This window comes from Xenopus tropicalis, chromosome 3 (genome assembly GCF_000004195.4).
Source record: "Xenopus tropicalis strain Nigerian chromosome 3, UCB_Xtro_10.0, whole genome shotgun sequence".
In the NCBI taxonomy this organism is placed as follows: domain Eukaryota; kingdom Metazoa; phylum Chordata; class Amphibia; order Anura; family Pipidae; genus Xenopus; species Xenopus tropicalis.
The window spans coordinates 145,707,099-145,723,399 of record NC_030679.2 but is presented as its reverse complement, the minus strand read 5'-3'; the positions used below and the strand labels follow the sequence as shown (position 1 = coordinate 145,723,399).

At 40.0% G+C, this 16,301-nt stretch overlaps 2 protein-coding genes across 2 annotated transcripts in view; both read right to left on the bottom strand.

Moving 5' to 3' along the window:
- Positions 1-88: 88 nt before the first annotated feature.
- On the bottom strand, positions 89-5,092 carry LOC116409574 (extracellular calcium-sensing receptor-like). Its single transcript, XM_031898266.1, has 4 exons — positions 5,028-5,092; positions 2,105-2,396; positions 426-1,256; positions 89-154 (listed from the first exon to the last, which is right to left on the bottom strand). Exons 1-4 carry the CDS (start codon positions 5,090-5,092, stop codon positions 89-91), a joined length of 1,254 nt encoding a protein of 417 aa, XP_031754126.1.
- A 4,506-nt stretch (positions 5,093-9,598) lies between these two features.
- Positions 9,599-16,301, bottom strand: part of LOC100491800 (extracellular calcium-sensing receptor) — a 63,084-nt gene continuing 56,381 nt past the window's right edge. The window contains exons 3-6 of the mRNA XM_031898265.1: positions 14,104-14,934; positions 12,573-12,800; positions 11,893-12,016; positions 9,599-10,524 (exon numbers count right to left, since the gene is read on the bottom strand). Coding sequence (XP_031754125.1) covers positions 9,599-10,524; positions 11,893-12,016; positions 12,573-12,800; positions 14,104-14,934 — 2,109 coding nt within the window. The remainder of the gene's footprint in view (positions 10,525-11,892; positions 12,017-12,572; positions 12,801-14,103; positions 14,935-16,301) is intronic.

The following is a 16,301-nucleotide window of genomic DNA, read 5'->3' as shown; positions in this document are numbered from 1 at the left end:
TAAAACAATGGGCCAGATTCATTTATAGTGAGAAAAGGGTTTATCACATGAAAACTCATGGATTTAACTCATGGATGGAGCCCATGGACTAGCGGTTCTCAACCTGTGGGTCGGGACCCCTTTGGAGGTCCAACGAGCCTTTCACAGGGGTCGCCTAAGACCATCGGAAAACACATGGATTCAATTTTGAGATCCAATTAAGTTCAGAAGAACCTATATCACAGTTTATCACTTGAAAACTATATTAAAGCCTATGGGAAAAAACTGGAATTGAATTAGGAGAAAAGCTTTTCTTGAATTGAATCTCGTCCATGAGTTTGCATTAGGATGGATTTTCAGGCCCATATTGAATTGAATTGAAATCTCAAAATCTCAAAAATAAACTTTCTAATAATTCAGTGTAGTCAACATTCATGACAAATTACCTGCCATGGTGTAAAATTCCAAATATCTGGGCACCTACGATGAGGGCATAAATCTCCTGCATCACAGCAGTTTTTAAGGTCTTCCAAAGCTTTAGCCACAACATGCACGGCAGTGTATACATTGTAAGTAGTTCTCAAACTTGAAATGTCATTGTAATTATTGCTGATGCTCTCGAGACTTTCCATTCCTGTACAGATGTTTGCCGGTTTCTCTGTTGGAGCCGTAAGGTTTTTCTCTTCTAGGAATTTGCATGTGAAGATCTCCTCCCAAAGTAGCTTCAGCCAATACTTCCCTAGACCTCTTGATGGGTGGGCTTTGTTGAGAAACCTTCTAAATCCTGGAATAAGCCCACTTTGAAGTCCTAAGCCTATAGTGCCATAGAGAATATCTGTAAATTTATGATCAATAAATAAAGTAGATGTAGACCACCCTTCACTTGCTACTAACATTTTCTTGGTGATGTTTTGTACCAACATCTCTTCCAGAACAGGAAGAAAATCAGCTGGAAGAGAAAAGACGACAATAGCAGTTGCAGTTGAGTCTTTAATAACTTTGACAATGTGCTTTGCATTGCGGTCTGGTAGACTCATAAGGATTGTCTCACTAAAGGCCACACATGCTCCAGCCTTTTCTATTTCTTGTTTGACCACTTGGATTCCTTGCTGACCATAGTCATTGTCTACGGCCAATAACCCCACCCAAGTCCAACCGAAAAACAGTACCAACTTTGCTAGTCCTTGTGACTGGAAGGCATCACTGGGGACTGTCCTGAAGAAAGAAGGAAACATCATGTGGTTGCTCAGAAGACGGCTGGTTGCGAAATGGCTGATCTGGTTAAAAAATAGCACAAGTGATTATGTGACAATTATATATCTACAACGTGCCCATTGATAATTTTTTGAGTGTTGGGAACTAGTGACTAAATCATTTATGCTTGAACCTTTAGGGCAGGGGTTCCCAGCCTATTTTACTTGTCAGCCACAATCAAATGTAAGTGTTGTGGAGCAAAACAATCATGAAAAATGTACCTGGGGGTACCAAATAAGGGCTGTCTTATTTGGTAGCCCATACATGGACTGGCAGCTTACTAGAGGCTCTGTCTTGCCCCAAAGCCAGAAATTAAAAAATAAGCACCTTCGTGAGGCCACTGAGAACAACATCCAAGGGGTTGGTGAGCAACATTTTGCTTCCAAGCTCCTGGTTGGTGACCACTGCTTTAGGGCAATGGCACATTGTGGCCCTATGTGGACTGGCAACTTACTAGAGGCTCTGTTTGGCAGTACCCCTGGTTTTTATGCAACTAAAACTTGCCCTTAAGCCAGAAATTCAAAAATAAGCACCTTGGTTGAGGCCACTGAGAACAACATCCAAGGGGTTGTTGAGCAACATGTTGCTTCCAAGCTACTGGTTGGGGACCACTGCTTTAGGGCAATGGCACATTGTGTGATTACAGTGAATGTCTATGAAGGGGCGTTCCCATTGACCTGGAAGTCAAGAAGGTCTAGAGATTACACTAGATAACTGCCCTAATAAATCTCCTGTGTGCCAAAAGGCTAACGTGGAGGCTTACTGGGAAAGCTAAACTAAAAGCAAAACTAAAACCGCAATATACAAAAACCTTTTTTGTTTCAGTTGAAGTCAGTCAAATTCACATAGACATTTCCAGGCCATCCCTTACCTGAGGATATCTATATACCCCAAGAATATTTGCCAGCAGAATTGCATGCGTGGAAACATATGGTCCAATAACAGCAGCAACAGGAATATTTTTTAAACATCGATAATTGGGAATGGCTCCGCTGTATCCTGTCAAAATCTGGAACATTCCTTCCAGATCCTTCTGTAGCACATTGCAGGAGTCGTAGGCTTGGAATCCCAAGGTGATATTGGGGAGAATATTGGGGTTGGCGTTGATTTCCTCCACAGCAAATATCAGAGCCTGGAGTTGTTGAAAATTCTCAAGGTTGAATCTTAAATAAAGCAAACACAACAAAATCAGGTTGAATCCATCAGTCAGAAAAGCAAGGGGTTTTTCATGACCCAACCACCAATGCATCAGGAAAGTAGATTAATACTAAGAAATAGGAGTCTAATTATGAAAACAGCATGGGAACTAGATAAGCTCCGTAGACTTGTATGACTTGTATGACTTGTATCAATCACAATAGCATACAGCACCTCAAGCGCTTACGTTGTACAGTTGATATTGGGAGGTCTTTCTCTGAAGGACACTGGATGATACTCTTTGTCAATATGAAGAGGTAGCAAAGCCCCCAACATTATATCCCCAGCCTGGAAAATACCCTCCATCTCTGGTACTTGGAACCTACAGGCTTGGTCCCTTCTGTACAAAGCCAAGATGGGATAGGACAGAATAAAATGCAAAAATGCTGTATATACACTGCCAGTCATCTTGTGTTCTGCCAGGAAAATACCTGTGAGGGCAATTAAATACAGTAAAGCGTTTGCTCAAGTGACAAATTTATATAAATGCAATAGTAGCGCCCAGTAATGAGATAAATAATACTCACTGTAACCCATTTGTCCTCGTTATACATCACTTAAGCTGTTACTTTTATAGAGAAGGTTTCTAAGAGAAGGTTAAACTAATAGCAGCTCAGTTCTGCTGTAAAGAACGAAGAGCATTTAAATGGTGGTTAATTAGCCTGCGCTGCTCAAGGGGCACAAAGGTTCTTGGGACTCGTTGGGGACTCTTGGGCAAATTAACCTCAATAATGCACAAATCTTACGTCCCCCTACACCCAACATGATACATTGCCTTCTTTTTTTTTTTTGTTTAAATTTACACTGATTTAATCCTGTTGATTCCAGGGATGTTACATTTCAATTTCTTATCCAGTAATAGTGATGAGTGAATCTGTCCCTTCACCATAAAATTAGCGAAACGGCAAGAAAATTCGCAAAACAGCGAAAAATTAGAAAACGCATTTTTCTCCGAATTTTTTTTTGTTGCCCGCGTCTTTTTTTACGCCCGCACCTATTTTTTTGTCAACCACGTTTTTTTTACGCGACCACACCCAATGTTGACACGACCACGCCCAATTTTGACACGACTGCGCCTTATCCAGTGATAGTGATGAGCCAATCTGTCCCTTTTCGCTTCACCATAAAATTCACGAAACGACAAGAAAATTTGTAAAACGCCGAAAAATTAAAAAATGCATTTTTCTCACATTTTTTTTGTTGCCCACGTCTTTTTTGTCGCCCGCACCTATTTTTTTGTTGCCCACGTTTTTTTTACGCGACCACGCCCAATGTTGACACGCCCAATTTTGCCATGACCACGCCCAATTTTGACACGACTGCGCCTTATCCAGTGATAGTGATGAGCCAAGCTGTCCCTTTTCGCTTCGCCATAAAATTCGCGAAATGGCAAGAAAATTCGCAAAACAGCGAAAAATTAGAAAACGCATTTTTCTCAAATTTTTTTGTTGCCCGCTTCTTTTTTGCGCGACCACGCCCAATGTTGACACGGCCACGCCCAATGTTGACGTGACCACGCCCAATTTTGACATGACTGCGCCTTATCCAGTGATAGTGATGAGCCAATCTGTCCCTTTTCGCTTCACCATAAAATTCACGAAACGGCAAGAAAATATGTAAAACGGCGAAAAATTAGAAAATGCATTTTTCTCAAATTTTTTTGTTGCCCGCTTCTTTTTTGTCGCCCGCACCTATGGGTTTTTTACGCGACCATGCCCAATTTTGACACAACCGCGCCTTTTTCTACGTGACTGCGCCCTTTTGACGCAACTGCACCCAATTTGACGCACGACAAAAAAAAATTCTGCGTGACGAATTTTTCCACGGGACATTTTCACAGAAGTTTTGCAAAACAATTCACCAATGGCGAAATGCGGAAATTTGCGGCGAATCCATGCCTGGCGAAAAAATTCGCTCATCACTATCCAGTGACCTAACTATAAGATGAGTTTAATCATTTATGATTGGCTGTAATATATCTATATAAATGAAAGCACTTTCTTAAAATGGGCATGTTAATAGTAGAACACTGACCCAAAAAATTTAATAAGGGGCAAAAAAGTGGAAGTTTTTGTTACCTCCGTTGTCTTCTAAAGATAAGAAGAAGAACTAATTGCTTAACCATGGGAATGTTTTGCCAAGGAGGTTTAGCAATAAGCTACGATACACCAACTAACTTTATAAACTTACATTTATAGGAGCGTCTTTGGTCCTCCACCATTCTTGGAGACATTGTGTTACCATTGTCTCATTGAAGATGGAGTGGGGTCTACATAAATGAGGAACAGCAAGAACGATGACTAGGTTCCTAAGCTGAGGTGCTGCCGTTGGACTAGGCATATAGAACTAGTCCTGCTATGGAATTTCAGTTATATACTAAATTATATACTAAATTTAATTTCAAATTAAATACCACATGTGCTCTACACATTGTTCTTGAGATTGTCAACAACACATTGGAGTTCATTTGCTAACAGTTGGCACATTTGTGCTATAACCAATAGCAGCCAATGACAGATTTGGTTTCATTATTCTATCTACAGTAGAGCTAAATGTTTATTGGTCACTATGAATTACTCCAATGGTTGCCCTGTTACGCCATCCTCCCTTCCAGAGTGTAGGTGGCCCAAGTGGTGACTTTGATTATCTTGGAGAAAGTCATGACTAGACTGGATATAGAAATAGCTGGAAAGGTGTGACAGTGTGGGCAAAACAGATATAGTTAGTGATGAGCGAATCTGTCCCATTTCGCTTCACCATAAAATTCGCGAAACGGCAAGAAAATTCGCGAAGCGGCAAAAAATTCACGAAACGCATTTGTGGCACGTTTTTTTTTTTTTGTCGCCCACATCTTTTTTGTCACCCGCGTCTTTTTTTTGTCGCTCGCGCCCAATTTGACACGACCGTGCCCAACTTGATGCGACCGCGCCCTTTTTTGACAGGACTGCGCCTTTTTTGACACGTCCACGTCCAATTTGATGCCCGCCGAAATTTAACACGCTGCAAATTTTCACTGAAGTTTTGCGAAACAATTCGCCAATGGCGAAATGCAGAAATTCGCTGCAAATCCATGCCTGGCGAAAAAATTCGCTCATCGCTAGATATAGTCTTTTTTACAAAAAGTGGAAGTTTTTACATATAGAAAATCTATTGACCAGTTTATAGAAGCATCGCACTTGGGGATGAATTGGATAAATAGATGTTGTTTTTGATTACCTATTTGACATGAAGACAAATAGGTCATAACTTAGACCAGGAATCCCCAACCTATATTATTTGTGATGTAAAAGATGTAAAAAGTGATGGTGAGTAGTGATGGGCGAAATGTTTCGCCAGGCATGGATTCGCGGCGAATTTACGCGTTTCGCCATTGGCGGATTGTTTCGCGAAACGGATGAAAAAATTCGCCGCACGTCCAAAAATTGTCGTCGGCGTCAAAAAAGAATTGTCGCAGGCGTCAAAAGAATAGCCGCGCGACGAAATAATAGCCGCGTGCGACGAAACAATAGCCGCGCGACAAAATAATAGCCGCGTGACAAAATAATAGCCGCGGGCGACGAAACAATAGCCGCGTGACAAAATAATAGCCGCGGGCGACGAAACAATAGCCGCGCGACAAAATAATAGCTGCGGGCGACGAAACAATAGCCGTGCGACAAAATAATAGCCGCGGGCGACAAATTTTTTTTGTCGCATGACATTTTCGCCGTTTCGCGAATTTTTCGCCGTTTCGCGGATCTTTTTAAAGATTCGCGAATTTTTCGGCGAAGCGAAACGGAACAGATTCGCTCATCACTAATGGTGAGCCACACAGTCATGACCATGACAAATAAAAATGTAAATTGCAAAAATGGGCCTAATGCAATTTAACACAATTTGTCGCAGAGGAGCGATTTATTTACTGAGCCTCCCATAAGACAGAAGTAGATAGCACTGGGAGATCCCCGATATACACAGAACTTCAATTGTACTTCAACCATACCTTAGTAGGCTATACCCCCACTCTATTTGTTTTTGTTTGGGATAGGATATGCCATAGGGAACTGCTAAGATACCAAACCTGTCCCACCAACAGTCAACCGACATATTCAAAACATATATCCAAGCTTCTCTGGGCACTCACCATATTGTACCACACTGGCATTGGCTCCATTGCCAAACATTGTATGTTTGTTATAATAAGGATAAAAAAATAACTAGCAGTCTGATTTTGTTGATTTCTTAAGGAGAAGGAAAGGCTTTAATCACTGGGGGTGTGAAATGTTATGCCCCATCCAGTGATTGTACAGGTATCGGACCCCTTTTCTGGAAACCCATTATCCAGAAAGTTCCCAATTACGGGAAGGTCATCTGCCATAGACTCCATTTTAATTAAATAATTCAGATTTTTAAAAATTATTTCCTTTTTCTCTGTAATAATAAAACAGTACCTGTACTTCATCCCAACTAAGATATAATTACCCCTTATTGGGGCAGAACAGCCCTATTGGGTTTATTTAATGGTTAAATGATTCCCTTTTCTCTGTAATAATAAAACAGTACCTGTACTTGATCCCAACTAAGATATAATTACCCCTTATTGGGGCAGAACAGCCCTATTGGGTTTATTTCATGGTTAAATGATTCCCTTTTCTCTGTAATAATAAAACAGTACCTGTACTTGGCATGGTGCCAAGAGACTGGCGGATTGCTAATGTGGTGCCGTTATTTAAAAAGGGATCCCGTTCTCAGCCTGAAAACTATAGGCCTGTTAGTCTGACATCAGTAGTAGGAAAACTTTTGGAAGGGGTAATAAGGGATAGGGTACTTGAATACATTGCAGTTCACAATACTATTAGTTTGTGCCAGCATGGTTTTATGGGTAACAGATCTTGCCAGACTAATTTAGTTGCCTTTTATGAGGAGGTGAGTAGGAACCTTGATGCTGGAAGGGCAGTTGATGTCATCTACTTGGACTTTGCTAAAGCGTTTGATACAGTACCTCACAGAAGGTTAATGATCAAATTAAGGAATATTGGCCTAGAACATAATATTTGTAATTGGATAGAAAACTGGCTGAAGGATAGAGTACAAAGAGTGGTTGTAAATGGAACATTTTCTAATTGGACCAGTGTGGTTAGTGGAGTACCGCAGGGGTCAGTCCTTGGGCCTTTGCTGTTTAACTTGTTTATTAATGACCTGGAGGTGGGCATAGACAGTACTGTTTCTATTTTTGCTGATGACACTAAATTGTGCAAAACTATAAGTTCCATGCAGGATGTGCCGCTTTGCAGAGCGATTTGACAAAATTAGATAACTGGGCAGCAAACTGGGAAATGAGGTTCAATGTTGATAAGTGCAAAGTTATGCATTTTGGTAGGAATAATATAAACGCAAACTATCTACTGAATGGTAGTGAGTTGGGGGGATCCTTAATGGAGAAGGATCTAGGGGTTTTTGTTGATAACAAGTTGTCTAATTCCAGGCAGTGTCATTCTGTGGCTACTAAAGCAAATAAAGTGCTGTCTTGTATAAAAAAGGGCATTGACTCAAGGGATGAGAACATAATTTTGCCCCTTTATAGGTCCCTGGTAAGGCCTCACCTTGAGTATGCAGTGCAGTTTTGGGCTCCAGTCCTTAAGAAGGATATTAATGAGCTGGAGAGAGTGCAGAGACTGCAACTAAACTGGTTAAAGGGATGGAAGATTTAAACTATGAGGTTAGACTGTCGAGGTTGGGGTTGTTTTCTCTGGAAAAGAGGCGCTTGCGAGGGGACATGATTACTCTGTACAAGTACATTAGAGGGGATTATAGGCAGTTGGGGGATGTTCTTTTTTCCCATAAAAACAATCAACGCACCAGAGGTCACCCCTTTAGATTAGAGGAACGGAGCTTCCATTTGAAGCAGCGTAGGTGGTTTTTCACGGTGAGGGCAGTGAGGTTATGGAATGCCCTTCCTAGTGATGTGGTAATGGCAGATTCTGTTAATGCCTTTAAGAGGGGCCTGGATGAGTTCTTGATCAATCAGAATATCCAAGGCTATTGTGATACTAATATCTACAGTTAGTACTAGTGGTTGTATTTATAGTTTATGTATGTGAGTGTATAGATTGGTAGGTGTGGGTTAGGTGTGCTGGGTTTACTTGGATGGGTTGAACTTGATGGACACAGGTCTTTTTTCAACCCTATGTAACTATGTAACTATGTAACTATGTAACTAAGATATAATTACCCCTTATTGGGGCAGAACAGCCCTATTGGGTTTATTTAATGGTTAAATGATTCCCTTTTCTCTGTAATAATAAAACAGTACCTGTACTTGATCCCAACTAAGATATAATTACCCCTTATTGGGGCAGAACAGCCCTATTGGCTTTATTTAATGGTTAAATGATTCCCTTTTCTCCGTAATAATAAAACAGTACCTGTAATTGATCCCAACTAAGATATAATTACCCCTTATTGGGGGCAGAACAGCCCTATTGGGTTTATTTCATGGTTAAATGATTCCCTTTTCTCTGTAATAATAAAACAGTACCTGTACTTGATCCCAACTAAGATATAATTACCCCTTATTGGGGGCAGAACAGCCCTATTGGGTTTATTTAATGGTTAAATGATTCCCTTTTCTCTGTAATAATAAAACAGTACCTGTACTTGATCCCAACTAAGATATAATTACCCCTTATTGGGGCAGAACAGCCCTATTGGGTTTATTTAATGGTTAAATGATTCCCTTTTCTCTGTAATAATAAAACAGTACCTGTACTTGATCCCAACTAAGATATAATTAATCCTTATTGGAGCCAAAACAATCACATTGGGTTTTAATTACTGTTTAATTATTTTTTTTAGTAGACTAAAGGTAGGAGATCCAAATTATGGAAAGGCTCCTTATCCAGAAAACCCCAGGTCCCGAGCATTCTGGATAACAGGTCCCATACCTGTAATTATTTATTTTATACCCCTGGCTGGTGTTCCTGTTAGGACAAAACTGCACCGGCCCAGAGTATTTGTGAGCGAGCCTTCCTCTTCCTTCTGTCTTCTTTCTTCAGAATCCCAGAGCAGAAGCATTTTGACACCCCACAGTGATGTAGCCTTTTCTTCTTCTTTAAAAAGAACCAAGAGTTTTTTGAGCAAATACAATGTCTACCATATAATTCCATGTAACACACCTATTCCCTGTTGCTCAGTACATTGAGATTTGGAGGTGGGCACTGGTTTTCTTCATGAGTTCCTTCTTGGAATTCATGTTGGGTCTGAACACTATGATAAAACATTTAGGAAGGAAAAGACACACGACTAAGGACCAAGTTGAAGATAGAATGGCAAAGATCTCCATTGCCTCTGTATATTTGCCTTGGGCACTGAGAGATGCTGGGATGAAGGACACCCAGACACTGAGGAAGGCCAACATGCTAAAGGTGATGAATTTGGCCTCATTAAAGTTGTCGGGAAGCCTCCTGGCCAGGAAAGCAACAGCAAAACTTATGGCAGCCAGGAAGCCAAGATATCCTAACATACACCAGAAGGCTGTAGCAGAGCCATTGTTACATTCAATGATAATAACTCCAGGTTTGGTTTGAATGTCATACTGTGGGAAAGGAGGTGCCTCTAATAACCATGATATACATAAGATAAATTGTAAGCCAAAACAAATAAAAATGATCATGTAGGACACAGAAGGACTCGTCCATTTCTTTATTCTGCTGCCTGGTTTGGTGGCCATAAAGGCAAAAACCACCATAAAGGTTTTGGCCAGAATACAAGAGATGCAGAGAGTAAAGACCAAGCCAAATGCAGCCTGGCGCAGAAGACATTTCTCAGGCTGAGGGTAACCAATAAAAGCCAAAGAGCAGAGGAAGCAGAGGGGCAGGCACAGCAGAAGAAGGCAACTTAGACAATAATTGTTGGCTTTCACTATAGGGGTTGATTTATATTTGATAAAAACGTTTAAAACAAGTACAGGAACCCAAAATGATGCAATGCCTGTGGCTGCAAGACCTGCCCCCAAAGGGTCTTCATAAGATAGATATTCTATGTTCTTTTGGAGGCATTTAGATTTCTGTAAGTTTGGCCATTCATCCCATGAACACTTGTAGCAATTAATAGAATCTGAAAAAGAATATAATATTGACATTTTGTCTGACAAATTTGCATTTTGTAAGCACCAAAGTCTTTTTCTACCGACAAAGTTCATTTTGGGACTCCAAATTATGTATGAGAAACCTCATCTGGAAAGCTCAGAAGTACAGGTAGGCACCCCAGATAATAGATCCTATACCAACACCTAAATATATTGATATAATGTATAAGCAATTTTTTTTTTTTACTAAATATGACAATATGGCACCCATTTTTTTGTGTGCTTTATTGTCCAAGGTGAACATGAACAGTACTGAAGAGAGTATGGCATAATAGAGCTAAATTAGTAAGTTATTGTGATAAAAGACCTTATAGCCAGGGTCATCTTTGATCCAAAGTGCTGAAAGAGGGCATTGATCAACACACATTTCCTTGTCGCTAGTGCATATATATATCTTCAAAAAAAGGTGTTTTAGTTACAAAGTTCTTGTAATAAAATTGTCAAGCCACCATACCGCATCAAGGTAATGCCCCATATGGTGGTTTTGGCATTCTTTCACCTATAAAAGCCACAAGTAGAGGGTAAATAAGCCCATGAGAGCAATGTTTTGGTTGTGATGGATCTCTCCTATAAAAGATAGTGGGGGGGGAGGTCAAGCCTGCGAAATGCAACCAAGAAGGGACCTTAGGAGGACCTAACTGTTATGGTGGCTTGACAATTTTATGATTATACCTTTGTAACTAAAATTACCTGTTTTAAAAATACATGCTCTTTTTCAGATTACAAGGGACCAGAGAATGTGCATTGATCGCTCTCGCTCTGACAGGAGCGCTCCGGTTAGACTAGAGATGGGCTAGAGATGGTGGCGCCTAAGGCTGCAATGTCACAACATCCCTACATACTGATGCACCGCTGTGTGACGTCACTACATCTGGCACAAAAATGTAAAATAAATAGATGCTGAGGACCCGGTTTCAATGTCCGAGTATAGGTCTTTCTGCTTGAAGCTCCTGGGTCCGTCTAAATTGCTGTTTTGACTTGATCTCCTGTTTTCCTGACTCCCTGCTTTGATTCTGACTTTGATTAATTGCTGCCCACCTTGACTTTTGCCTAAATAGCTGTATTTAGGCAAAAGTCAAGGTGGGCAGCAATCAATCATAGTCAGAATCAAAGCAGGAAGTCAGAAAAACAGAAGATCAGGTCAGAACAGCAATTTAGGCACACCCAAGAGCACCTTGAGCTCTTTTAACCCTTTGGATACCCTTCATCCAGTCTTCTAACCCAGTAAGGGCAGTTGGGCCTTAATGGCTGGAAGGATCACTGTGACCCCCCACCCTGGTCCTTTGTACTCTATAAACTTTATTTTTTAGAATAATATTATAGATATCTGTACTTGCCTGTATGGTTGGAGATCTCTCCTTGGGGACATGGGATACACTGAAAGCAGCAGGCTGGCTTTTCTCTTACTGTTGCCTTCCTGAAACCTGGGGGACAACTCTGGCTACAGACAGAGAGAGGAACCTGGAAGAAATGTCATGTCTTTATTGAAAAATTCGGCCAAATCTTTCACAAAGGATTCAGACTTCGGCTGAATGCCAAACTAGTGGATTCAGTGCATCCCTAGGATATGAATGTGGAGTTGCTCCCTATTATAACAGCTGCTACTCTTAAGGAAAGTTTCCCACTAGGTATTGGAATTTGAGCATTGTTGGTTGGATTGGCTTTCACTCAGATTTGGCTTTTCACTCTACTGTGTATGTGAACCTGGAATGTAAGGAAGATTGTGATATGGTGGTCATACAGGAGTAACCCGGGCCAGTGTAGTATTCTGCTAACAGGAGCACCAGCCTGGGGTTAGCTATAAAAATCACTGTTGGATGCTCAACTTTTGTCACAATGGTACAAAATAGGTTCATGAGTAAGGTAGCAATATGTTGAAGTAGATCTTATAGTCAAAAATAATGATATGGAGCATAAAGTTATTCTGTACAGAGAAAGAGTAATATTTATTCTTTACATGGAGGCCCCCATCTCAGGATTCCATCTAAAACTTCACCCAGTAATGGAACTACTGTACCTGCTGGTGTCCAGTAGCCCAGGAGATGGCACTCATGTTGACTGAGAATACATGACCAAATGCTGCAGTGATGTCATAGCTGCCTACATTGACTTGTTTCATAGAGCCATCAGGCCTCAACTTCCAGTTCACTATATCATAGACCGCTGGTGGGTCGCCATTTTCATCAAATATAAGCATTCTTCCACTGCTCAGGGGAATTTTAACCTTCTTCATATACTGTAAGAGCTGTAAGGTAGAGAAGACAGAAGCAAATCTTCTTTATGACATGCAAGACAGAATCTTGCCCACCTTGTAATGTTTTGGTGGGAGTAGTAATCAATGGATTTTCCATTTTCTTGTCAAACATGTGGCAGGGGGAATGTTTGCAAAGTGGTAAGGGGCTTGTGTGTCCCTGGTTAATTCAGTTTGGTATATCCTTGGTCATTCATCTCAGAAGGTAAAGGTGAGAACTGAAGTTTATCCTTCACTAGCCCATTGGAGCATGGCTGAGCTCAGTGGCTGGCATGGCTGTTTGCCGTTTGTTGGCAAGCCTTTCAAAGATAATCATTACTTATATCTATAGCTTTATAATTTATTGTTATTATTGTGCAAATAAAGCTGTGGCCTTTCCTATCCATGCTTGACTCTCTGGTAAGTATGTCTTTGAAAATTCTCATTCATGCAGGCCATTATATACAGTATCTAGTAGAATTAAGTCTCAAACAACTGGACTTTTCTGGGTTTTTCTTGATGGACTATTGTCTCTGAAGATTCTCATTCATCCAGGACATAATATACAGTATCTAGTAGAATTATGTCTAACACAACTGGACTTTTCTGAGTTTTTCTTAAATGGACTATTGTCTATGAAGACTCTCATTCATCCAGGCCATGATATACAGTATCTAGTAGAATTAAGTCTAAATCAACTGGACTTTTCTGAGTTTTTCTTGATGGACTATTGTCTATGAAGATTCTCATTCATCCAGGCCACGATATACAGTATCTAGCAGAATTAAGTCTAAAACAACTGGACTTTTCTGAGTTTTTCTTGATGGACTATTGTCTATGAAGATTCTCATTCATCCAGGCCATGATATACAGAATTTAGTAGAATTAAGTCTAAAACAACTGGACTTTTCTGAGTTTTTCTTGAAAATGTTTCACCACTCATCCGAGTGGCTTCTTCAGTCCAAATGACTGGTAGGGAATTCCCCCACGTTTAAACCCTTGAGGGTAGTACAGTCACAGACATCCAATCACAATGGTTCCATTGAACTTATTCACTTAGGTGTTGGCTGAAACCAACAGATGTGGTGAAACATTTTCAAGAAAAACTCTTGTTTTAGACTCAATTCTACTAGATACTGACTCTCTCGTAACTTGTTTTTGTCCTGGGTTTATTTTTGGGGTGTAGGGTAGGTCATTGGGTATAATAAGAAAAGACTACTTGTCTTTACATTACCTATGGTCTTGGAAATTATAAGAATAAAATAAGAGCATATGCCATGTAATATTTAGCCTGGTCATAATTGATGTTACATATTACCTGCCATGATGTAAAATTGGAAATACTGGGGCACTTCTGATTGGAGAATTTACTTCTTTCTGAAATACAGTTTGTTAAGGCTTCTAAGGCATTGGCCACAGCATGCACGGCAGTGTAAACATTGTAAGTGACTCTTAAACTAGAAACGTCATTGAAGCTATTTGCAATATTTCCTAAACGCTCTTCCCCAGTGCACTTTTGCATGGCATCTGCTGATGCACTTGTGAGGTGGCTTTCATTCTGGAATTTGCAGTTGAAAGATTTCTCCCAAAGAAGCCTCACCCAATATTGCCCTAAAGACACAGAAGGGTGGATTTTATTAAGGAAGTCTCCAAACCCTGGAATGCCTCCACTATGCAGGGCCAAACCTATAGTTCCTGAAAGAACCTCTGAAAACTTTCCATTAGAAAACAGGGTGGAAGTGGACCATGCTTCACTAGCAACCAATATTTTCTTGGTAACATTTTGTATGAACATTTGTTCTAAAATAGGAACCAAATAAATAGTAGGAGAGAAGATAACTATAGCTGTGGCCGTTGACTCTTTCATAACTTTAACAATATGCTGAGCATTTCGATCAGGTTGACTTGTAAGGATGGACTCTGTGAAGGCCACACAAGCTCCAGCCTTGATTATTTCTTGTTTTACTAGCTGAATTCCTTGCTGACCATAGTCATTGTCTGCTGCCAATAATCCCACCCAGGTCCATCCAAAGTGCAGCACCAACTTTGCCAGCCCTTGAGATTGAAAGGCATCGCTGGGGACAGTCCTGAAGAAGGAGGGGAACATTTTATGGTTGCTGAGGAGAGGGCTTGTAGAGAAATAGCTGACCTGTAACACAAATAAAATAACTAGCACTTATTTAGTTTGATCATCCAGAATTGCAATATCAATCCACTGTAACCAAATAGTTTGCTAAAAAAATCACAGGTATATGTGGAAATTTTAAAAGATGTTAATATGATGATTCAAAATAAGTTGAACTCTTTGAGGATATTCATCCCAAAACAGTCCAGTACATCATGATTCTTCTTAATCCAGTTACCCCTTATGCATATAATGTGTTAAATCCTTTCTCTGGTATTATGTGGTACAGGTATAGGACCCATTATCCAGAATGTTTGGGACCAAGGATATCATTTAACCATTAAATAAACCCAATAGGGCTGTTCTGCCCCAATAAGGGGTAATTATATCTTAGTTGGGATCAAGTACAGGTACTGTTTTATTATTACAGAGAAAAGGGAATCATTTAACCATGAAATAAACCCAATAGGGCTGTTCTGCCCCCAATAAGGGGTAATTATATCTTAGTTGGGATCAAGTACAGGTACTGTTTTATTATTACAGAGAAAAGGGAATCATTTAACCATGAAATAAACCCAATAGGGCTGTTCTGCCCCCAATAAGGGGTAATTATATCTTAGTTGGGATCAAGTACAGGTACTGTTTTATTATTACAGAGAAAAGGGAATCATGTAACCATGAAATAAACCCAATAGGACTGTTCTGCCCCCAATAAGGGGTAATTATATCTTAGTTGGGATCAAGTACAGGTACTGTTTTATTATTACAGAGAAAAGGAAATCATTTAACCATTAAATAAACCCAATAGGGCTGTTCTGCCCCCAATAAGGGGTAATTATATCTTAGTTGGGATCAAGTACAGGTACTGTTTTATTATTACAGAGAAAAGGAAATCATTTAACCATTAAATAAACCCAATAGGGCTGTTCTGCCCGAATAAGGGGTAATTATATCTTAGTTGGGATCAAGTACAGGTACTGTTTTATTATTACAGAGAAAAGGGAATCATTTAACCAGTAAATAAACCCAATAGGGCTGTTCTGCCCCCAATAAGGGGTAATTATATCTTAGTTGGGATCAAGTACAGGTACTGTTTTATTATTACAGAGAAAAGGGAATCATTTAACCATTAAATAAACCCAATAGGGCTGTTCTGCCCCCAATAAGGGGTAATTATATCTTAGTTGGGATCAAGTACAGGTACTGTTTTATTATTACAGAGAAAAGGGAATCATTTAACCATTAAATAAACCCAATAGGGCTGTTCTGCCCCAATAAGGGGTAATTATATCTTAGTTGGGATCAAGTACAGGTACTGTTTTATTATTACAGAGAAAAGGGAATCATTTAACCATTAAATAAACCCAATAGGGCTGTTCTGCCCCAATAAG

What these genes read in the sequence shown, in the direction of transcription:
- LOC116409574 (XM_031898266.1), bottom strand. Translation starts at nt 5,092, where the DNA reads ATGACTTTCTCCAAGATAATCAAAGTCACCACTTGGGCCACCTACACT. An exon ending in ACTCTGGAAGGGAGGATGGC is followed by an intron (nt 2,397 to 5,027) that starts GTAACAGGGCAA and finishes GCTTTATTTAAG; the next exon opens with ATTCAACCTTGAGAATTTTC. An exon ending in GGGTATATAGATATCCTCAG is followed by an intron (nt 1,257 to 2,104) that starts GTAAGGGATGGC and finishes TTTTTTAACCAG; the next exon opens with ATCAGCCATTTCGCAACCAG.